General features: G+C 42.0%; 2 protein-coding genes across 2 annotated transcripts in view; one reads left to right on the top strand and one right to left on the bottom strand.

The window, feature by feature from the left end:
* The window catches only part of slc27a6 (solute carrier family 27 member 6), a 63136-nt gene that overhangs the window by 32447 nt on the left and 6940 nt on the right, over positions 1-23749 (top strand). Inside the window, exons 6-9 of the mRNA XM_023960484.1 lie at positions 8533-8623; positions 8704-8902; positions 18002-18099; positions 18775-18905. Coding sequence (XP_023816252.1) covers positions 8533-8623; positions 8704-8902; positions 18002-18099; positions 18775-18905 — 519 coding nt within the window. The remainder of the gene's footprint in view (positions 1-8532; positions 8624-8703; positions 8903-18001; positions 18100-18774; positions 18906-23749) is intronic.
* On the bottom strand, positions 3985-7501 carry LOC111948290. The gene is made up of 2 exons (XM_023960483.1): positions 4091-7501; positions 3985-4050 (listed from the first exon to the last, which is right to left on the bottom strand). Exons 1-2 carry the CDS (start codon positions 6819-6821, stop codon positions 4022-4024), a joined length of 2760 nt encoding a protein of 919 aa, XP_023816251.1. The 5' UTR covers positions 6822-7501; the 3' UTR covers positions 3985-4021.

Here is a 23749-nt window from a genome sequence, read left to right as displayed (position 1 = left end):
ATGGATTAGATTTATCTGCTTTTCCAGACGCTCAAAGTTCTTCCAATGTGTCCATCATTCATTCATACTTGCTGATGATAAGTGCTGATGTAGCCTCAGCTGCCCTGGGGCAGACTGACAGAGGCGTGGCTGCCAGTTCACGCCTACGGGCCGTCTGACCATCACCAGGACATTCATGCACATTCATACACCAGTGGGGCCACTCTGGAGGCAGGGAGGGTGAAGTGTCTGGCCCAAGGACACAACAACGGTTGACTGGGGGAATGGTGATTGAACCGCCGACCCTTCGATCATTGGGCGACCTGCTCAACCACATGAGCCACTGCCGCTCGTCCTGGAATGATTTTTGTGTATCTTTTGGTATCCTGCATGGTGTTACAGTTTCCACATGAATTTACACAAATGTACAAAAAAGCTGGGGCATTGGGGTTTGAAATTCTTTTACTGAACCTGGACTGTGAACGTGTTTCTGCTAGCTTGAGGGCTTTTAGGTGATTGTGATCAACGCCCAAACAATTGATCTTCTGCTTACACGTGTGCTGTTGCGAGGTCAGCTTACTTTAACCCTTGTGCTATCCTATGACCCCACCCTCACATTGACGTGTTCTCCCTACCATGACAAAGGTGGACAAAGGTGGAAAGATCTAATGTAATCCCTGGACACCAGTGAAGATCACAAATTATTGAAGAAAAAAGGTTCAGCGCTAGGGATGGGTACCGAGCCCCAGTTTTGGACAAGCCCCGGCGCCACATTCTTCAAGACCGCAGTATTGTTAAGATCTGACCTCAACGGTTCTGCTATCGGTAGTCAATCAATTTTCCTTTATTTAACGATGATGTTAATTTCGCTGTTTTCGCTGAAGAGGAGAGGTCTGTCTGGCTATTTGTGTGCACGGGGGTCGGAGCTGTTCAGACAGTACCCGCCGCGCGCGCACACACACAAGGCAAGGCAGCGCACACACAGTCAGTGGTGATCTCGTAGGGGACACGTGAGGACCCCCCGAAAAAAATCCTTTTATACCCCTATATACTAAGAACACCCACTTCCGTGTAAAATTAATGAAGTTTGCGTCAAGGAGACCCTACCATCCTGTCACCTTGCTGCTACGATGACCGTATGTTGCGCTGTCTATGAACATGCTGCGCGGGGGGGGCTGCACGCGGAGCAAACAACGAACAGGTAGAAAGGCTGGCCTTCGACTCACCGCTTATGTTTCCACACCCTCAACAAACTAACAGCTGCTTCCTAAAACTTAATAATAATTAATAACGAATGATATTCGTCATCCATAAAATAATATAATTTATTGGGTTTACTGGATTTAAAGAAAAATAAATAAACAGAAAGGAGTCTGTATCAAAGTGAATTTGTTTCCATCATCTCACTTAACTTAACTCTGGGTGTTTGACAGACAGAAAAGTCTATTCAAGGTTGTGGAAAATTAACGAAAGATCAAAGGAAAAATCACGCTCATAAAGAATAAAAATAATTAAATAAATATCCTGTCTGGAACATTCTTATTTATACCATGGTCCGGTTGAATACTCGATTCTTATTGGCTGCTGGGTGTGGATTGAAACCTGATATCGCACCGCATCACGTAATATATAGTCCGCTTTTTGTGAGAAAAGCGATCCAAATCAGAAAAAAAACAAGAATTAAGGACTAAAAACTGGTTAATATGTATTGATTTGGAAGTGACCATGGTATAAGCGGGTTAATGGCCTTCAAAGTGTGCCTTATTATTTTTTAAACGCACTGCGTTTCGCGTCGGACGGTTCAGGCTTCCACGGCGTGCGTTAAAAAGTAATTACGCACACTTCGTCAGCCATTAACCCTTACGTATAAAGTAAAATGTTTTGTTAAAAAACCAATGTTGTTGCATAATGAGGAAATAAAACACTTTATGTTCTTAATTTGTTATTTATTTATTTTTCGTCCTCAAAAAATATCGATAAGAGTATCGTTAAAATACCGGATCGATAAGCAGTATCAATAAGAGTAGTAGTACCGTTAAAACCTTAACGATACCCATCCCTATTCAGCGCACTGTCTTGTGGGTCTCGATGACCCAACTCCCAATGTTACAGTGCCTAGGATAGCACAAGGGTTAAGATGGTTCTTAGATGATGAAGAACGAAAACGGCTGTGACACTTGCCACTGAGAAAAATGGAATTCTATTAACACATAGTATTTCAATCCACTCTTTTTCTAAGCTAATCCCCTCAAAAAAATATAATCATTATCTTCTGTATTTTGTGAATGACACCCGCTGACCAAATGTCTTGGTGCAGTACCCCCAATTGTGCCAGTCCCTGTTTTTTTTCTGGTTGCCTTTGTAGACCCTTCCTTCAGTGCCTCCTCATTTACAGACACCGTTGTTATATTCTGGTTTTCCTCCAAGAAACGTAACACAGAATACTTCAATTCTACCCAACAGGGTAGTACTTTTAATTAACTCAGGCAGGGTAAACTCTTACAGTGCAGCTCAGGTGCGTGCTCTCATTCATTCCAGACTGTGCAACGTCCGACTAGCAACCAATAACACACAACAATAGTTCCTATTGTTACATCCTTTCTCTTTTTTTTTTTTTTTTTTTTTTTTTTTTTTAAACAAAAAGTGTCAACTTAGACTCTGCCTACTAAGTGCTCTACTGTGGAAAAATTAAACATATTCTTTACTATGACAATAACATTTTTCCGTAACAAGTCCTGGTAAATTATAGGTCTGAATACTTTTACTTAAAGGAAAACAATCCTTTCCAGGTAGTACTTTGAATTACCTGAACAGAACACCTCAAACTATCTTGACGCTTTAACACATGTCTAAATTAACACATTTCTAAATTATTGTCTTCTTTCTTTTCCTTTATACATGACAAAGTCCTTGTAACGCTGTGGCAGCGTCACTGTTCGGCCCGATCTAGTTGTGAGTTGCGTGCTACAGTTTCCTGTGTGCGAAAGTGTGTCCGTGCATGTCTGTGTGTCCACCTCTGAGCTTGTGGAGCGAACAGTCTCTGGGTGAGTGGTCTCACTGTGACCTAGTCCATGTGCACTTCTCAGATGTTTCCGGTTTCTCCTCAGAACGCCTCCAGAGTCCATTTGCACCTCATATGAGCGTTCGTCAATTTGTTTCCCCACTGTGCCAGGTCTCCAGACAGTGTGAGGTTCAAATGGTTGTACCCTGACACGGTCTCCAGTTTTCAGAGTGTGCAGGTCTCTGGCAAATCTGTTGTAATATGAGCACTGGCGTTGCTGATTGGACTTCAAATCCAGCTGTGCATGTAGAATTGTCGGTTGGAGAAGACTTGTCCTTGTGGGAAGTAGTGTTCTTGTGCGGCGACTGAGTAGTCTCTGCGCTGGACTGGAGTTCAGACCTTGAGATGGTGTGTTGCGATGATCCAGCATAGCTAGATAAGGATCTTGTCCTGCTGTTTTGGCCTTTAACAAGAGCTTTTTTGCCGTTTTCACTGCTGATTCAGCTTTGCCGTTGCTTTGGGCGTGTCCTGGTGATGATGTCCTATGATGGAATTCCCACTGTCTGCTAAATCTTTTGAACTCTTGTGAAGTGAATTGGGGACCATTGTCTGATATGACTGTATCTGGGATGCCTTGACGAGCATAATGAGCTTTCAGTTTCTTTATCACTGTAGTGGATTTTGTATCTTGTAGATAGTCTATTTCCCAAAAATTTGAGAAATAGTCCACTGTGATCAAATAGTCTCTGTTGTCAAAACAAAACAAATCTGTGCCCACCTTTGCCCAAGGTCTATTTGGCATCTCATGTGGGAGAAGTGTCTCTCTCTGCTGTTTTACATCCAGTGATCTGCAAATTTCACATTTAGCAACATGTGTCTTGATTTGCTCTGTCATTCCTGGCCAGTAGACACATTCTCGAGCTCGTCTGAGACATCCTTCCACTCCTAAGTGGGAAGAGTGTATGCGCTGAATTATTTCCTTTCTCAAAGAGTCAGGAACTATGGCACGTTCACCTCTGAAAATGATTCCGTCCTGAAAACTCAGCTCTTCTTTGAATGAGAAATACAACCTGATCTGACTTGGAACTTTGCATTTCTCATTAGGCCAACCTTTGCTTATCGTCTGTTGGAGTGTTTGGAGTGTAGCATCTTGTTCTGTCGCCACACGAATTGCATTTAGGCTTTGTTCCGATATTGGCAAGTGGAGCACCATGTTTACCGTTTCTATTTCTGCTTCCACCGAGCCACAGGAAGAATGTTCTGGAAGATATGCTCTGCTCAAAGTGTCAGCTAATAGCATATCTTTTCCTGGTACATACACCACATCCACATCATACTTCTGGATCCTTAACATCATCCTTTGAAGTCTTTTGGGTGCACTGAGAAGAGGTTTCTTGACAATATTCTCAAGTGGCTTATGATCACTCTGGACCGTAACTTTTCGACCATATGTAAATTGGTGAAATTTCTCCATGCTGAACACAAGAGCTAAAAACTCTTTTTCTATTTGTGCATAGCCTCGTTCCGTTTGTGTAAGTGCTCGACTTGCAAAGGCAATGGGCTTACCATTCTGCATGAGTGCTGCTCCCAACCCTGTGTCTGAGGCATCACACTGTACCGTGAGTTCTTCCTCCGGGCTGTAATATTTCAGAACAGGAGCATTAGTAATAGTTCCCTTCAGCTTTATAAATGCATCTTCGTGTTGTTTGTTCCAGCTCCATTCACAGTCTTTATGTGTGAGTTTTCTCAACACTTCACACTGGTCAGAGAGATGTGGGCAGAACTTGGCTAAATAGTTCACCATTCCTAAGAGCCTCTGCACTGCTTTGACATCTGCAGGTTGTGGCATTTCATTGATGGCTCTCACTTTTCCAGGGTCTATCTTCAACCCATCAGCTGTTAGAAGATGTCCAATGTAGGCAACTTCTTTTTGACGCAGTTTCAATTTTTCTGCGTTTAGTTTGATGTTCTTCTGTCTGCACCTGTTTAAGAACAGTCTTAGTTTGTCATCATGATCACGTTCAGCAGCCTCTTGTGTCACCCCTTGGCTGGTGATCAGTATATCATCTGCAATTATGTACAGACCAGGCAGGTTCTCCAGAGCCTGTGTCAACTTCCTCTGAAAGATCTCTGGTGCAGTACTGATTCCCATTGGCATCCTGAGCCAGCGGTAACGACCAAATGGGGTGGAAAATGTTGTTAGGTAGCTGGACTCTTCTTCCAGTTTGACATGCCAGAATCCACTTTTGACATCACACACTGTGAAAACTTTAGCTTTGGCCAGATCCGGCAGAATATCTTCGATAGTCGGCATAGGGAAATGGCTGCGCTTCAGTGCTTTGTTTAGGGGTCTTGGATCAATACAAACTCTTGGTTTTCCATTTGATTTTTGGACAACCACCATACCGCTAATCCAGTCTGTGCTTCGCTCTACAGGCGAGATTATTTCTCTGTGCACTAAATCTTGTAGTTCATCTTTCAGCGGTTTCATCATTGCTACAGGAACACGTCTTTTTGGTAACTGCACAGGTTTGATGGACTCATCTATTTCAACTTTATAAACTCCATCCAGACATCCATCTCCAGTGAACACGTCTGCATATTCCGTCTTTATCTGTTCTAATGTCCACTGCTCCTGTGAGGGAGTCTGTGAGGTGACGATGCTGTCTAGTGCCATGATGTTCTCATAATGGACTTTGATTAGTTTCATGGCCTCACTCGCTCTTTTGCCCAACAGCGGCACAGAGCAGTCTTTATTCACCACTTGGAACTCCAGCTGGTAAAGCTTCTGGTTCCGAGGGTTTCTCAGCTTCAGTTTGCATTTTCCAAGTGGTCTGAGCTTGCTTTTGTTGTACATGATTAGAAGTGTCTTTGTGTCTTCCAGTCTGGTATCAGGATTCAGTAAGTTAACTGGGATAACATTGCAAGTAACACCACAATCTATTTGGAATTTTACAATGTCTTTGCCTAAGAGCATGCCAGCAAAAAGCTTAGTTTCTGTTTCCTTTTTACTGTCTGTTGGCTGCTCTGCCTCTGATCCTGTCACACATAGGATGTCTTCATATTCATCACTGTCGCATTCCGCCACATTATGCACTGGTCTCTTTTTACTATGTTCTGCTCGCATTTTACACTTAACTGCAAAATGGTTCTCTTTGCCACATTTTTTGCATTTCTTGCCATAAGCTGGGCACTTCTCCTTATTTCTGTCATGTGATTTTCCACAAAACTTGCAGTCTGTGACACGGTACTGTTTCTGATATCCTGCTCCTTGCACTGCATGCACCTCCTCCATCATTAGTCCAGAAATTGCTTTGCTGTTCTCTCGCGACAGTTCAGTGGCTCTGCACAGCTGCACACACGTGTCCAGAGTCATGTTTTTCTCACGCAGCAGTCTTTCTCTCATTTGCGCATTGTTAATTCCACACACAATACGATCTCTGATCAGAGAGTCTCTTAAAGTCCCGAAATTGCAGGATTTGGTCAGCAGCTTCAACTCCGTGACGTAGCTGTCGATTGACTCACCCCCACCTTGGTTCCTCGAGAAAAACTTGTAGCGTTCCACCGTCTCGTTAGTTCCTGGGCTACAGTGATCATCAAACCTTTCAATTATGTCTGCAATCTTCCATGCATCCTGCGCCGATTCACCCATCAGTGTCTCTAGGACCTCTCTGCCACTTTCACCGATAAGATAGCGAAAGAGTTTCACTTTCATTTTTTCCTCGTCGGCGGGAACCGTTAAATCCACATAGAGGATGAATTCATCTCTCCAGGTCTTCCAAATCCGTGAAAGGTTACCGGACTCAAAACAGAGCGGCTGTGGAGGCTTCAGACCTTCCATGGCTTCACGTAATCAATGCCGGTCTCAGATTTTCCCGCGACTCCAGGCGCGCTGCAAAACTCCGTGGCGTATTTTCAAAAAAAATTCTCCGCCGCTGCCACCATGTTATATTCTGGTTTTCCTCCAAGAAACGTAACACAGAATACTTCAATTCTACCCAACAGGGTAGTACTTTTAATTAACTCAGGCAGGGTAAACTCTTACAGTGCAGCTCAGGTGCGTGCTCTCATTCATTCCAGACTGTGCAACGTCCGACTAGCAACCAATAACACACAACAATAGTTCCTATTGTTACAACCGTCACTGCTTCTGGAAGGACAGGTTGTTGATTCTTCTTTCCTTTGGTCTACCTCATACTTTTTCAAAGCCAGCATGAAGTCAGCAGCTAGACCAGGGGTCAGCAACCTTTACCAATCAAAGAGCCATTTGGATCTAACCACAACAATCTTAGAGCATAATAGCTATTTTACAAAACCTCAGAGAGCCACAGCACAGGGAAGAAAGACCAACATGCGACTCTAGAGTTACAGGTTGGCGACCCCTGATCTAGACTTTCTGATAGCATCTCTTCTGCTAACAAGCATACCATGTACCAGCTCTTCCAGTAAACTAGGGCTGCACGATACCAGGAAAACTCGCGATTTGCGATATTAGTGATCAATATTACGATGACCATATAACTTGTGATACATGAACAAATAGCAAAACAACCAAAAACCCAATTTCCATTTCACTGCAACAGTTTAACATAAAAGGGCTCCATCTGATTGGTCAAATGCATAAAGGGATTTATTTATTTAGTTAAATAGTTCAAGCTGCCATAAGATTTTTTTTGCACATTTAAGGTAACCATTTATTGCAAATTTTCCCCTCTTTTGCGATATACGTATTGCACAGCTTGATGTAGCGATAATGATAAATTTCCGATTTATTGTGCATTAATGTAAACCACCAAACTCACAACACCAGACCAGAGCGTGGGCTGTTGTTTTAACAAGTCATGCATTCATCCAGGCTTTGGCTTGGTCTCTAGAACTATGGTCTCGTAAAAGAAAATGTTTCTTTGATCCACTGAGCCCTAAAAACCTCTGTAAGTCACACCATGACTTTGATTTTTTTCATCAGTTAGTCACAACTGCCTATCGGGTGGATACAGGCTGTCCGCGGGGGAAAAATGGGGAAACTGGTACAGGACACGCAGAAAAGGTTCATGCACATTTTTTCCCAACAGAAATAATGTGGGTCGCAGTAAACACTTAAACAACAAATAAGGGTAAAGGAGGTGAGAAGCAGACACATCGAATGGTTTTTACATTTTTTTACCCTCCTAAACCCTGCCGCCTGCACAAAGGGCCCTTTAGTGCTGATCACGTGATACATGAGCACTTCATGCGCTGCTGTCGCAGTGTCCGAAATTAGAAAATTAGACAAATCAGAGTGTAGTTTGTGTAGGCAGCCTGCAGACAACGCAACGCATCTATAGATCACTTTGACACTCCATGCATGCAGCATTTGTGCACGGTACGTGCACCTTACTACTGACTAGAGTGTGGCGTAAGGACAGGGTACGACAGCACCACATGGACGTCATGACCCCTGTGACCCTGCGGTAGATAAAGTGGGTTTTGATCATGGATGATTATAGACACTACCGTCAGAAAAGAATCTGTGATTAACCTAAAGAACGTCTTTGTTTTGATGTTTTGTGTAGCTCCTATTTAAGTATGACCTGGTGAAATATGACATGGTAAAAGATGAGCCAGTGAGAGACCAGCACGGCTTTTGTCAGCGAGTGAAGAAGGGTGAGTAATCTAAACATTTTTTTGATCTACTTCTCCCAAGAAATGACACTTTTTGAAAGCATTATTCTGTCTTTCACCAGGGGAAACTGGACTTTTGCTGTCCAGGGTGAGCGCCATCAGCCCGTTCTTTGGTTATGCTGGAAACAAGCAACTGACTGAGAAAAGGTTGATGAGAAATGTGTTGGTGAAAGGGGATGCCTACTTTAACACTGGTGACCTCATGGCTGAAGACCAGGAGGGTTTCATTTGCTTCAGGGACCGTGTAGGAGATACCTTCAGGTAGATTCTGTTGACCAGAATGTCCATTCAACAATACCAACAATTCAGTACCTCCCACATTTCATGAAATACCTATCCATGATTGTTACAGTATGTTGTCTTCTGCCTACAGCAAGTCTTCTGCTTTTCCTTTGGGCTTTTCTCTTCAGGGTCTCCACAGCCAATCAGCTTCCCCCGTCTGTCTTCTGCATCCTTTAACAGCAGCTACCTTTATGTCTTCCTTCACTGCATTGAGAAACCTTCTCTATGGTCTTCCTCTAGACCAGGGGTCTGCAACCTGTGGCTCTAAGACCCCACGTGGCTCTTTGGCCTGGTAGAAAAAAGATAATGACTTGAATTGAAATAAGAGCTTTGTTAGTAAAGTTCTGTCATTTATGTGTAGAGTTTTAAGCTGAGGAAGTCTTACATGAGACCAGTGCTGACAATAAACTAAATCAAGAGGCATTGAGATCTGTACTGTTCCTGTAAAATGATGGTAAACGGTAGGGCTGCACGATATGAGGAAAACTTGCGATATGCGATATGAGTGATCAATATTGCGATAACGATATAATTTGCGGTAAATAAACAAATAGCAAAACAACCAAAAGCATCATTCCCATTTCACTGCAACAGTTTAAAATGTATACTCCAAATGACCCTCGGCGAGGTAGGATGCAAACATCTAACATAAAAGGGTCCATCCGATTGGTCAAATGCGTAAATGGATTTATTTGATTCGTTAAATGCTTCAAGCTGCCATAAGATTGTTTTAGCATATTTAAGGTAACCATTTATTACGATTTGTGATGACTTTTGCGATATGCATATTGCACAGCTTGATATTGCGATAACGATAAATTTGCGGTATATTGTGCAGGCCTAGTAAACGGTTTGATCTATTGTTGAGGTGGTTGATTATTAAAATAGGTTTAAACGCTTGTGTCTAGTTGTGGTTCAGAGCCAAGGTTCCTAAGGTATAATTGCAGGTAAATCTGTTGCACCTGGGGGTGCTTGTGGTTGGTGGGGGTCATCTGATGGGTCCGAGGTTTAGGCGCCTGGTAACCAGAGCTCCCATTGGGGGCCTGCTTGCCTGTAAGCTCTGCAACTTGGGGGTGGTATCTAGCCTTGCTCCTCCCTGGCAGTGTGGTCTTGAGGGGTCCGGTACATGTGGGGGTTGTTGTTCCTGTTCTCTTTGTCTCTCTTGGCTCTTGGATGCCTGGATCGGCTGGGCTGCTGTGCTGTCTGCCCCTAGCTCTGGGGTTGGGGGGCCGGGCTTTGCTGGAGCATTCAGTGTGATGAAGGTTCATTCTAAGAAGCACACATTCATTCAACCCACCTGCTGATTGACTTTAGCACAAATATGGGCATGGGTGTTGTTTTTACACCCCCTCCAATAATACTGGTAATGCAGATCTAGTGTGTGTCTGTCTGGGTGCAGAAGTCCTGTGAGATAAATCTTCCATCATGAATGTATGAATAGACTTCCATCCTGTAAACAGTTGTGTGCAGACTATTGGTTGATGTGTGAACTAAGTCATGCAATTTACTGAGGATATTATGTTATGACTCTGTATTATCAGCCCCCCACCCCCCACCCCTTACCCCCCCTCTAACACCCCACTCTCTCTCTCCTTTTCCGTCTAGTCCAACAAGGAATACATACAAATATGAATATTATAAATAAAGCTTAGCCTCAAATCCTAAAGGGGTGTATATAAATATACTCTGTCTGTCTGAGGATCCATGAACCCCCACTGTAGCAGTCAAATCTGTCCAACAAAGAGGCCTTCAGCTGTTGGACAGGATGAGTTTAAAACCTGCTGCCTCTGAGGGGGTAGTCTTGGCTCTTTCTCCCTGTGTTCCTGGCCACACATACTGTATTTCTAGAGCCTGGCTGATTTTGGATTGCCTTCCTGCTGGTGGCCTGTGCCTCCTGTCTTTCACCTGAGTGGTGGGAATAGCCCTTTGCCTTAGCCCTGTGTCGGAACGCTGGGATCCATGCTTTGCACTTTTTCTATCCATATTCTCCAGAATCATTCACCTGAACACCTGCTCACCTCTGCACAAACACGGATGTTTGTATGTGTGAGACATGCCAGATGTAAGAAATGTGTAAATTCTTATTAGTCCCAAATGCCTTTGGCTCTGGTGTCACTCCTCATGTCTCATCTCCTTTTTCTTATTTCCTCTTTTCTGTTTCTCTTCTGCTGCATCTCAGTCTGACATATTTTCGAGCCTTCAACTCATTTTCCTCTCCTAGTTTTTCCCCCTCCTTTTTTGGCATCCTGATATCTGAGGCATGTCTTCTCTACCTCACGTTTGGGATTTATTAGGGAGCCAAATATTTTGGATCAGTTCATTTCAAAGAGCCGTTCAAAAGACTTTTGGCTATTTTTAAAGTTATTTGCTTTTAAAAAGCCAACCTGGGGCCTCATTTCTAAAGGTTGCGTACGCACAAAAGAAGGCGTACGCCACTCTCTACGCAATAGTTGAGATTTATAAAAAGCAAACTTGACGGGAAAATGTGCGGTCCTTCACGCTCTGACCCAGGCGTACGCACAAAAACGGGTGAAATGAGAAACGGCGACACCGTCGGCAGATGGAAGAAACACGTGAAAGTGAAAATGACAATCCTGCCTCTCAGAAATAACATGAAGACTTCACAAAGCAAGTCTGACAATTAACATCTACACAAACACCCGTTTGATCGATCAGCAGTGAAACAAACATAAAAATCAAACGAAAATTACAACAGAAATTCAAATGAACACTTATTTGGAAAAAGAAAAGTGAAACATGTTCTGCAATATTGGCATGTTGTGCAATTCATCTTCATAAATAATATAGTTAACAGAACAAAATAATGTACAAAACTGATTAGCCGCGTTTATAGTGTGTCCGTCTGGCGGAGCAGATATTGTCAGGAGCCGGAGCCAGGGCGGGTTTGGTGGGTGTTTTCTCACTTCCGGTTTTGGGCTTTTATTTTGTTACTTCCTTTCAGGGCTCACTGTTTCACTAGGTAACTTCACCAGTCATCACCGGCACCTGTCTGCTCACCTGTTTGTCATTCCCATTTGTGTATTTAAACCCTGGTCTGTTTGTTTCTTGTCACTGGGTCGCTTTGTAAGTTCGCTTCAGTCATTTCAAGTACTATTGTGATTAAACCTTGTTTGCTTTTGAAGCTCTTTTCGCTGTCCTGCATTTGTGTCCCGACTCAACCTTGACAGACATAGGTTTAGTAATAGTATTAGACAGACAGATAGATAGATAGAGAGAGATGCATTAATTGTCCACTGGGGAAAGTTGTTTCATAGTAAAACTTTTCTTCATAAGGTACAGAATTATGGTATTCATGCATATGCCTTTAGTTTGTTTTATTTTTGATAAAACAATGTATGGCGTATGTCTCGACCATTCAGAAAGCAACAAGAAATTACATTTGCGCTGAACAATTTCTCATTTCCACGTCGATTATTACCGACATCTGTAGCTTGTCAGATGTAATTAAATGGAGGGAAATAAAATGCCCCATCACAATGCGTAATGACGCACAATGGCTGATCTTGCGCTCTTAGAAGATGTGGCAAATGGAAGAATTCGGAGTGAACGCATCTTTAGACAACAAGAAGACTTGTTGGCAAACGAGGACGAGTGGCTTATGAGCCGGTTCCGACTTCCTCCAGCCGTCCTGTTGGAGCTTTTGGGGGGGGTGTCACCCGGTGCATCTGGCGCGTCGTGTCCCCCTCCGCCTCAGTCACCACTCCACTAAGGGATTCCCCAATTATTGCCGCCAGTCTCTCATCAGGAGGGGTCAGCTCCGGTGTCGCCCCCCCCCCCCCCCCCCCCCCCCCCCTCCCCGTGGCAGACACGGGTGTGTGTGTGGGGGGGGGGTTCCAGCGCTAGACGTTTTTTTGCCTCGACTTTGATGTCCGACCATTTCTTTTTTATTTCGGCCACTGTCCGAGGTTGTGAGGCTACAGCATTTACGGCGTCTGCCACCGTTTGCCACTCAAGTGCCTTTATGGCATTAGTAATGCCCACACTGTGCCCTCCAAACAACATTATTCTCCTCTTTTCCACCTCGCCAACGATAACTTCTACTTCACATTGAGTGAAGTTACGTTTTTTTTATTTTCTCTCCGTGTTTGGCATGGTTTCGCAATCAATGAATATTAATTTGTGGGCGTTTCACGGACTATTTATGGGCAACTATGGGCGTGTCATGAGGCCGCAAAAGCTGCGCAGCATTTAGAATTGGTTGTGATTTATTAAGGGAAAGATGCGTAGGATGTGCGTGCGCACGGTTTTATAACTCCGAATATTTCTGTGCGTACGCACGTCCCATGTTTCATCCGTACGCCACTTCTGACGCAAATCCTACGCAAAGTTTTATAAATGAGGCCCCTGGAGTTTATTCATTTTTTCCTGGAAATAATCAGAGGACTGATGGGCTGAGATCTGGAGAAGAATAATTCAAATTCAGATTTTGCACAAATAACTGAGTTCAAATTATCTTGGAAATATTATTTTAGCTTAATTTGTCATGTGTGAACAAGATGTTAAAGTATGATTGGGATTCATTGTAAATATTCCACTGCCAGCATATACAGTCTGTATATATAAAGAGTGTGTATGTGTACTTTGAATGATGTTAGTAATGCAACGTCTAAAAAAACCTTTTCTTACTGACAATTTTTTTACAATACTTATACTATAACAGTGCTATACTTTTAAACAGGCTGTATAATAATGTTGATTTTTTTTAATCTGGCAGCAGCACAATCCAGTTTCTTTCAAAATAAAAATGTGTCAAAGATCCTCCTAAAGCTGTAAATTCACTTATTTTATGCAATTCTGTCATTTGAGAACTTTGCTTCTGAACAGAAACTAAGGTTCTGCTGCAGCAGAAGAGTAGAACATTATATTTAATCTTAATCTAATAATAAACAGTTCTGACAATAGATTCAATCGTTATAAAACATCTGACATGTCAGCATTTTGGAGGATTGATAAGACATAAGGTTTCTTATTTAGTATCATGTCAGGAGGGGTTAAAAACAAGATTATTTAACTATTTTAAGATCATCTCATTAAAAAGTAAACTTAAATGAAAAAACGTAACGAACAAACCTTTTATTGATACACAATAAAAAAAAAAAAAATCAGGCTGAAGCTCCAAGCAAAAACTTCTGCTGAAACATTTTAACACAAAAACAAACAGAACAACTTAAAGTCACGACTACGACTCCAGAACCAAACTGAGCGCCCCCCCCACCACCACCACACGGCTGTTGCCTGCATGCGCTAACCCTGACGTGATGTTTGCATCTCAAGTTAGAGGATGAGCTCGTTTGAGCATTTATGTGAATGAAGTAAAGAACCAAGTAAAGAACAAAGTAAAGAATGAAGTAAAGAATGAAGAAAAGAAAAAAGTACAGAACAAAGTAAAGAACAAAGAACGAAGTACAGAACGAAGTAAAGAACGAAGAACAAAGTACAGAACAAAGTCCGGTTTGCATTTTGTCCGGTTCCGGGTTACAGCACGGACGCGTGTGGGCTCACGGCGGCTATGCAACTATCTTCAAATGACTTGAAAAGCTGAATTTCTCCAATAAAGAGAGCTGACCATGGCCCCTAAGAAAAACCAGAAATACGAAGACCTTAAAGAGACTCTTGATGATGTCCAAGCTACGTTGTATCCCTTTATGGAACAAGTTAACGCGAAGCTAACTCCGCTCTTAGTGCTAATGGAAGAATTCCTGAGGCTCCGCGCTCGGAACGAGCAACGAGATAACCGGGTCGACATTCTGGAGAAAAGACTGGACGATGTGGAACAACAAGTAAGGATGAATAATATCATTCTCACTGGAGTACCGATCAAAACTCGGGCAAAGCTAAATGCACTGGAGTTAGCATTGCTAATACTAATAGCGCTAGCAGTTCTGAAAGGGAGAGCGATGGAGAGTCTTTGGAACACCAAGTGGACTCATTTCTCACGTCTAAAGGGATTTCCCTGGATCTCAACACCATCGAGACCTGCCACCCGCTCCCCAGGAGAAAGGAGACGTATAAACCAGAGATCTTCATCAGGTTTGTGAATCAAAAACACAAGCTAGCTCTGATGAATCAAAGGAGGAATCTGAAGGGTTCTGCTGCTTATCTGAATGGCCATCTGACCAGAAGGAATGCTGAAATCTCCAAACATGCCAGGCTTCTCAGAAAGCAGAAGCAGATTGAGAACACTTGGTTTAAAGGCTTCAGGATTTACGTCAAACCACTCCGTCCACCGGACCGGGCCAAGGTTCTGGTTGTGAACACCATGAAGGACTTAGAGAAGTGTTTGATCACGGACGTCTGAAACAACATGCAGTAATAAATCAAAGAGCCGAATCATTTCAAGAAATATTACGCCTGGATGCAACACTTTCTCCATAAGTCTGAATTTACCTGATTATCAACAAAGATCTGACCTGCAGACAACTTGACCTCAACTCTTACGCGCCGCTGATATCAGCTGAAGAAGGATATGGACCTCTATCCAATGTCTGCAGACATAACAGCGAAGAGAACTATAAGTTTTGTTTTAAACCGAGAAGAACGGCTGTTAATCAGCAGAAGAAGAAGGAATACCAACTTTGGTCTTTCGACAAATATGGACCCTTTTTATTTTACTACATAGCATTACTTTATCATAAAAAAAGAAAAAAAGAAAAGAAAATGATAAATAAAAATACAAAAAAATAATATATGATATAGTAATATTTTCTTAATCATATCAATGACTTTTATAAGTAACATAATCTGCATATATTGTGGATACTTTATTGCCATGTTGATTTCTAAAAATTATTTTTTACAAAATAATTTAAGTAATTCATCTTTGTCATGTGCTTTATCGATACTTCAAGATTCTTAATTATGTCTGATAAAAGTTAGGAACCAGATATTGATAAATCATGTAATAAAATGGTTACAGTAGAACAGGGGTGGGATGATACAAGTTCGCTTCCTTCCACTCCCTTTAAAGCAATATTTAATTTTATGTCTAATTATTCTAAGTTTGATTAGTTATTGTATGAATGTATAACTGATGATTGTATTGTTTTTGTGTATTATTCCTATTTGATTGCTTGAAATAAACCATTTCAAATCAAAGTAAAGAATGAAGAAAATAACTAAGTACAGAACAAAGTAAAGAACGAAGTGAACGGCTCCCAACCGAACGCGAGTCGATTTGCTCGCCATTGTCACATCTCTACTTCCATGTCACACACTGTGGTTCGTCTGTCACAAACCGCGCCTGTGCTTCCAACTGAAGTTAAATCCAGTCAGACCGAACCTTTTTAAAATAAAAATGGGGTTTAGAGAGGGGCTTCTGCAGACATTGAAGTTTCCTAAACAAATAAAAAGGCTGGGCCCCTAGAATCAGTCATCTTTACTCCTGTTTTTGGCGCCCCAGCCTATCGTGACCATATCTCGGTTTTCTTTGCCGCTGCAGTCGAGGTCGGCGCCGCTGATGTTCCAAAATATGTTTCCCTTTTCTCTGGCATCGTTGGTTTTTTTAGTAGCACTCATATTTAGCCTCAAAAAACTTAAAAGAAGGCGGATGTTTACGGTATACTTTATTCTGCGGCTTTTGGGAGTTTACTGTCATAATTGAAATTTTTTCCACAAATTCTACGTAAACCACCGATAGCTTTTTGTGAAAAAAACAAACAAACTAAAAACGACTTTTGTTTGGCTAATTTACAATAAGGAATGCAATTTATGAAGGTGACTTTGTTTTGGAAGTATTTAACAAAGGACAACAATACATAGTTGTTGCTTCTACTGCAAAATACTGGGGGAACAGATTCCGCCAGGCTGGATCAGCGGCCTGACAGAATCTCTGTCATTGTTTTAGGTAAAATATGCAGGAAAAATGTTCAAATATGACAGTAAACTCCCCAAATCTTTAGAATAAAGTATATCATAAACATCCACCTTCTTCTTACGCTTTTTGTGGCAAAATTTGAGGGCTATGAAACAATCAGCAATGCCAGAAGTCGTGCCACGACAAATTCTGGCAGGGGAACCTAAGTGGCATGTTGTCAAGTTACCGTGACGATGCACCACACCACGTAAACCTTTTGTCTTAACCCAACAAATACCAAGAATTAAGTACTAAAAAATGGTTGAATATTTACAGTACAGACCAAAAGTTTGGACACACCTTCCCATTTATTTGAATGAAAAGGTGTGTCCAAATTTTTGGTCTGGACTGTAATTCTTTTGTAAGTGACCGTGGTATAATGGCCTTCAAAGTGTTTATTATCAGCATTAACGCACTTCAAGGAAGCAACCGTCCAACGCAAAGGCTTCCACGTTGTGTGTTAATTTCTGATAATGCACACTTCGTCTGCCATTATCTTTTGTGTATTCATCCATACTATGCTAGAAATAGTATTAAACCAAAATGGGTTGATGTTTGCTGGACGTCAGAACAGAGAAACCCTGCTTGTCCCATCAAAAAGCATTGAGCCTCCCTTCAAAGACAACATAGAGTATAAATGTCCAACCTGGAGCAAAAAGAGTTTAGAAAATCACCAGAGAAGATCGTCAATTGCTGACAGAAAAGCTGGATAGTTGACCAGAGAAAACGTTTGGTTTTAGAGAGCTTGTCAGGAGTTCATGCTGCTGCCTCTCCAATAGTCTGTTCTCGTATCTAAAGCTTGGACTGTCATTCATTCTTGTCAGCTGAATATGAAGTCAGCATTCTGGTCTTTACGCTAATAGGTTAGCCTTTTTCTCTCTCAAATTGTTTTAATATTAGTCCACTTCCCACATTTTATAGTTACTACACCGGGTAGCTTTGCAAAAATATTATCTGTAATTACTGGAACTGTGATTGTCCTGAAAAATGTCTTCATCAATAAAGGTAAGTGAACCCTGAAAATCTGGGAACCTCTGACCAGAGACAGGTGTGGCCAATGTGGAGCTTGTTGCTTTTTTCCCCAGTTGGTGCTGCAGCAGGAAAACAATATAGCAATCAGTATCTACAGGTGTGATAGAGAAAGTACTTAGCTGTACTTTTACAGTTTATTACTTTGATTATTTTCTGATTCTGGTCATTTTCAGGTGGAAAGGAGAAAACGTTGCAACCACAGAGGTAGCAGAAGTTCTTAGTGTGGTGGATTTTGTTCAGGAAGTCAACGTTTACGGAGTGGAAATACCAGGTACGAGCACGCAAGAGAGACCACATCACGCCGATCCGCGCATCGCTTCACTGGCTGCCTGTGCATTTTAGAATTCATTTTAAGATTCTTCTGCTTGTTTTTAAATCTTTACACGGTCTTGCCCCGCTGTACCTCTCTGAGCTTCTCTCTCCCTATTCGCCGGCACGGTGCCTCAGATCAGCTGATCAGATGCTTCTGGAGGTACCGAGGTCCAGACGGAAGCTCAGAAGGGACAGAGCTTTTGCTGTAGCCGCTCCGAAGCTGTGGAATACTTTGCCGCTGGCCATTAGAGAAGCCCCTTCACTGTCCATTTTTAAAACCCGTTTAAAAACACATTTTTATGCCTTGGCTTTTGGCCCAATATGAGACCACTGTTTTTCTAACTGTTTACTGTTTTCTATAGTTTTATCTCCCTCTGTGTTTCCCCCCCCCTTAACATGTTTTAATGTTTTTATACTATTGTGTTCAGCACTTTGTCTCAACTACTGTTGTATGAAAGTGCTATATAAATAAAGTTGAGTTGAGTTGAGTTGAGGTAAGGTTTAGAAATGTTTATCAGAAATAACAGTTACAATATTCTTGAATTCTAATTCCAAAAACGTCTGAAGAAATATATGCAATAACAATTACAGAGCAGTTGACCTAAATGAACCATTTGACCTCTCTGTGTGAAAGGTCATGAAGGCAGAGCGGGAATGGCAGCCCTGATCATCAGACCTGGCTTTGCATTTGACGGGGACAAACTGTTTGACTGTGCCGTAAAAGACCTGCCGACGTACGCCCGTCCGCTGTTCGCCAGATTGCGGGTAACAAGCAGATTCTTACTAAATTGATGCCGTTTCTTTGAATTTTAGCTGCTATGGGTTTGGAGAATGCAAAGACTTGGTGTCCTAATGGACCCATGACAGACGATGCAGTGACAGCCTTTCAAAATAACCCGTGTTTATATAATAATAATACATTTTATCTATAGGGCTTTTTTTAGCACCATCATAAAATGTTTATTTGCTTAGCTGTTGGACAGGACAAGTTAGAAAAAAAATGTCTAAAAAAAATGTATAAAAACATGAAAAAGCTACTGTTAAAGTGAATAGTTCATTTGGAAGAGACTAGTTTTTAGCTTTGATTTGAAATGTGGGAGTGTGTCAGTGTTGCGGAGGTCAGGGGGGGAGTGAGTTCCAAAGCCGGGGAGCAGAGCAACTGAATGCCCTGGATAGAAGAAGAGGAGCGGAGAGAGCGAGCAGGTATGGAGACATGAAGGAGGTCAGAGAGATATGGAGATGCAAGGATGTGAAAGGCTTTGAATGTGTAGAGATAGATTTACTATTGAATGTGGTATGGAATGGGAAGGCAGTGAAGCTGTTGAAGGATAGGTGTGATGTGGTTGATGGAGGGATTGTATGTGATGATACAAGCAGCTGAATTCTGAACCAGTTGAAGTTTATGGAGGGTTTTCTGTGGAAGACCAAACAGAAGTGAGTTACAGTGGTCCAGGCGGGAAGAACAAGACTGTGTACCAGTACAGCAGTGGACTGAGGAGTGAGGGACGGAGACGTTGTATGTTACGTAGATGGAAGTAGGCCGATCGGGTGACGCTGTTTATGTGAGAAGTGAAAGAAAGACTACTGTCGAGGATGACACCCAAACTCTTTACCTGAGGGGAGGGAGAGATGGTGGAGCCGCCGATGGAAAAAGAGAAATGGTTGGTCTTGCTCAGGTTGTATTTCAGTGAAGTTCAGTTTTATTGCTATTGAGTTTTAAAAAGTTTGAGGTGAACCAGGATTTGACTTCATTGATGCAGTCAACCAGCGCTAATGGAGGCAGTGTGGAGTTGGGTTGGCTGGAAAGATATAGCTGGGTGTCATCTGCATAGCAATGGAAATGGATGTGGTGTTTTTGGAAAATATGACCAAGTGGGAGAAGGTAGATAATAAAGAGGAGTGGACCGAGCACAGAACCCTGAGGGACACCAGTTGTGATAGGGACAGAATGAGAAGTGAAATATTTCAGTTGGATATACTGATTACGGTCAGACAGATAGGAATGAAACCAGTAGAGGAGTGCCAGAGATGCCAATGGAAGAGAGTCTGTTCAGGAGGATAGAATGAGAGATGGTGTCAAAAGCTGAAGATCAAGCAAAATGAAGATGGATAATAAACCACAGTCAACAGAGAGGAGAAGGTCATTAGTGATTTTTAGAAGAGCAGTTTCAGTACTATGAAGGGGACGGAAGACAGATTGGAAAAGTTCATACAGATTATTGGAGGACAGATGAGCATGAAGCTGAGCAGATACTGTTTTCTCAAGATTTTTTTAAATGAATGGAAGGTTGGAAATGGGACGGTAATTATTGAGGTCTGTGGGATCTGAACCTGTTTTTTTAAGTATGGGAGTGACAGCAGCAGTTTTCAGAGCAGGAGGAACAATTCCAGAGGTGAGGGAAGCATGGATTATGTTGGTGATGAGAGGACAAAGAGAGGGAGCTGTGGCTTTAACAAGGATGGTGGACAGTGGGTCAGGCTGGCATGTGGAAGGTTTGGATTTTTTAATTAATGTAGAGATTTGACTAACTGTGGGTAGGGTAAATGAAGAAAACAAGGTGTCAGATGTCAGAGACGGGATGGAAGATAGAAATGAAGCAGAGTAGGAGGTAAGCTGTTGATGGATAAGGTAGATCTTTGTGGTGAAAAATATAACTCCCTTTACTGTGTTTCTGTACATTACCACAGTAAATTTGAAATAAAACAACTCAGATGCCATTGAAATGCAGACTTTCAGCTTTTATTCCATGGGTTGAACAAAAAGATTGCATTAAAAAGGTAGAAAAGCATTTTTAAACACAGTCCCTTCATTTCATGGGTTCCTAAGTAATTGGACAAATGAAATAACTGAAAACCAAATGGTCATTCCTAATATTTGGTGGAGAAGCCTTTGTTGGCAATGACAGCCTGAAGTCTTGAACTCATGGACATCACCAGATGCTGGTTTTCTCCTTCTGAATGCTCTGCCAGGCCTTTACTGCAGCGGCAAACAGTTGCTGTTTGTTTGTGGGCCTTTCTGTCTGAAGTTTAGTCTTCAACAAGTGAAATGCTGCTTAAGGGTTCAGATCAGGTGACTGACTTGGCCATTCAATTGGCCAATATTCCACTTCTTTGCTTTAATAAACTCCTGAGTTGCTTTGGCTGGATGTTTTGGGTCGTTGTCCATCTGTATTATGAAACGCCACCCAATCAGTTTGGCTGCATTCACCTGGATCTGCGCAGACAGGGCTGCATTCACCTGGATCTGCGCAGACAGGGCTGCATTCACCTGGATCTGCGCAGACAGTCTGTCTCTGAACACCTCAGAATTCATTGGGCTGTCTCTGTCCTGTGTCACGTCATCAATAAACACTAGTGTCCCAGTGCCACTAGCAGCCATGCAAGCCCAGACCATCACACTGCCTCCACCGTGTTTTACTGATGATGTAGTGTGCTTTGGATCAGGAGCTTCTCCACGCCTTCTCCATACTTTTCTCTTGCCATCATTCTGGTAGAGGTTGATTTTGGTTTCATCTGTCCAAAGAATGTTTTTCCAGAACTTTTTTAGATGCTTTTTAGCAAAGTCCAGTCTAGCCTTCCTATTCTTGAGGTTTATGAGTGGCTTGCATCTTGCAGTGTTCCCTCTGGATCTACTTTCATGCAGTCTTCTTTTGATGGTAGACTTGGATATTGATCCGCCTACCTCCTGGAGAGTGTTGTTCACTTGGTTGGCTGTTATGAACGGGTTCCTCGTCACCATGGAAATGATTCTGCCATCATCCACCACTGTTGTCTTCCGTGGACGTTCAGGTCTTTTTGTGTTGCTGAGTTCACCAGTGCTTTCTTTCTTTCTAAGGATGTACCACACTGTTGATGTTGCCACTCCTAATACTGTAGCAGTTTCTGGTTTCATGGTTTTTTTCTGTTTTCTCAGCTTAATGATGGCTCTTTTTCTAACGCTCAAAAAAACCATAAACTAATTAATACAAATTGTTACATTACCAAAGGAGGTTACTCAACATGTCAAGCCAACAACAAAAGAAAACACAAGAAAACACCACACAACAGTCGATCCCTGCAGGTGAAGCAGAATGCTTCTAGTATTATTTAACTGAAAGCAGAATTTCACCTTTGAGAAAAAAAAAACTTGTTTTGGGCCGGAAAATAAAAAAATATATATATATATATAACAGAACGCAAAGACTATGTCTTACGCAAAGCCTGGGCAAAAAAGTCCGGAACAGCCTGGGAGACGATGGCAACACAGCAGCAGCAGTGAGACACAGAGGAGCACCGAGAAGAAATCATCTGCAAGAAGCTTCGTGTCTTTAGGAGGTGTTCCCCCCCTTCTGCAGAGGATCAATGAGGACACGTTCTTTACTTTTTCTGTTTTTTTGCTGCTGCTGTTCTTTGTTCTTGTTCATTAAGGGAGTTGACCAGTCAATACGTTATCTATATTTTGAAATGTGCAATTCTTTTCCAGAGTGACAAAAGGTATTAAAGTTATTTATTTTAATGTTAATGGACTCACAAATCCTATTAAGCGTAGCAGAGTGCTAACTAAGATGAAGAAACAACAAGCACAAGTGGTGTATTTACAAGAAACTCACTTAAATGATGAGTAACTTGACAAATTAAAGAAAATGGGCTATACAAATATGTTTTTCTCCTCAGACAAATCTGGCCATAGGTGAGGTGTGGCAAATTTAATCTCCAAAAATTTGAATTTTGAAAAGTCTTTTGAGATTAAAGATAAAGAAGGTAGGTTTGTTTTGGTCCGGGGAATGATTGATGGTAATTTAATCACATTCATGAATGTATATGCACCACCAGGAAGTGAATTTCTGAATTTCTTTAAAAAAAATATTAATATAATGGTAACAAAAACCCAAGGTTTATTGATTTGTGGTGGAGATCTAAACATATGACTAAGGCCGGACTTGGATAGTTCTAGTGGGAGAATACAAGAACCAAATACTTTACATAAAAAGTCTCTGCAATCTTGGAGGAGGTGGGTGTGATAGACGTATGGAGAGATCTTTTCCCTACAAGGAGAGACTACTCTCATTACTCGGCCCCACACTCAATTTGTACCAGAATAGATTATTTCCTAACTTTTGGTAAAGATAAAGATACCATCCAAAGATGTAAATTGGGATCAATAGATATAAGCGATCATGCACCATTATATCTAACTATTCATTTAAACACATGTCTAAAACTATTGTCTTGGAAATTAAATTAATCCCTACTCAAGGACATAAATATTAAAAAATATATAACAAAAGAAATGAACGATTTTCTTAAAATAAATGATAATGGAGAAGTGTCACTGGCCTCCGCCCAGTGGGACATGCCCGGAACACCTCTCCAGGGAGGCGTCCAGGAGGCATCCGGACTAGATGCCCGAGCCACCTCAACTGGCTCCTTTCGATGTGGAGAAGAAGCGGTTCTACTCCGAGCTCTCCGCGGGTGACCGAGCTTCTCACCCTATTTCTAAGGGAGCGCCCAGCCACCCTACGAAGGAAGCTTATTTCAGCCGCTTGTATTCGGGACCTCGTTCTTTCGGTCATGACCCATAGCTCATGACCATAGGTGAGTATTTGAATGAAGATCGACTGGTAAATTGA

Source organism: Oryzias latipes, chromosome 12 (assembly GCF_002234675.1).
Source record: "Oryzias latipes chromosome 12, ASM223467v1".
Taxonomy (NCBI): Eukaryota; Metazoa; Chordata; class Actinopteri; order Beloniformes; family Adrianichthyidae; genus Oryzias; species Oryzias latipes.
This window is presented reverse-complemented; position numbering and strand designations above follow the sequence as displayed.

Coding starts and splice junctions, on each gene's coding strand:
- LOC111948290 (XM_023960483.1), bottom strand. CDS start 6,821: ATGGAAGGTCTGAAGCCTCCACAGCCGCTCTGTTTTGAGTCCGGTAAC. Junction 4,051..4,090: donor CCAACAGACGATAAGCAAAG/GTTGGCCTAATG, acceptor AAGTCAGATCAG/GTTGTATTTCTCATTCAAAG.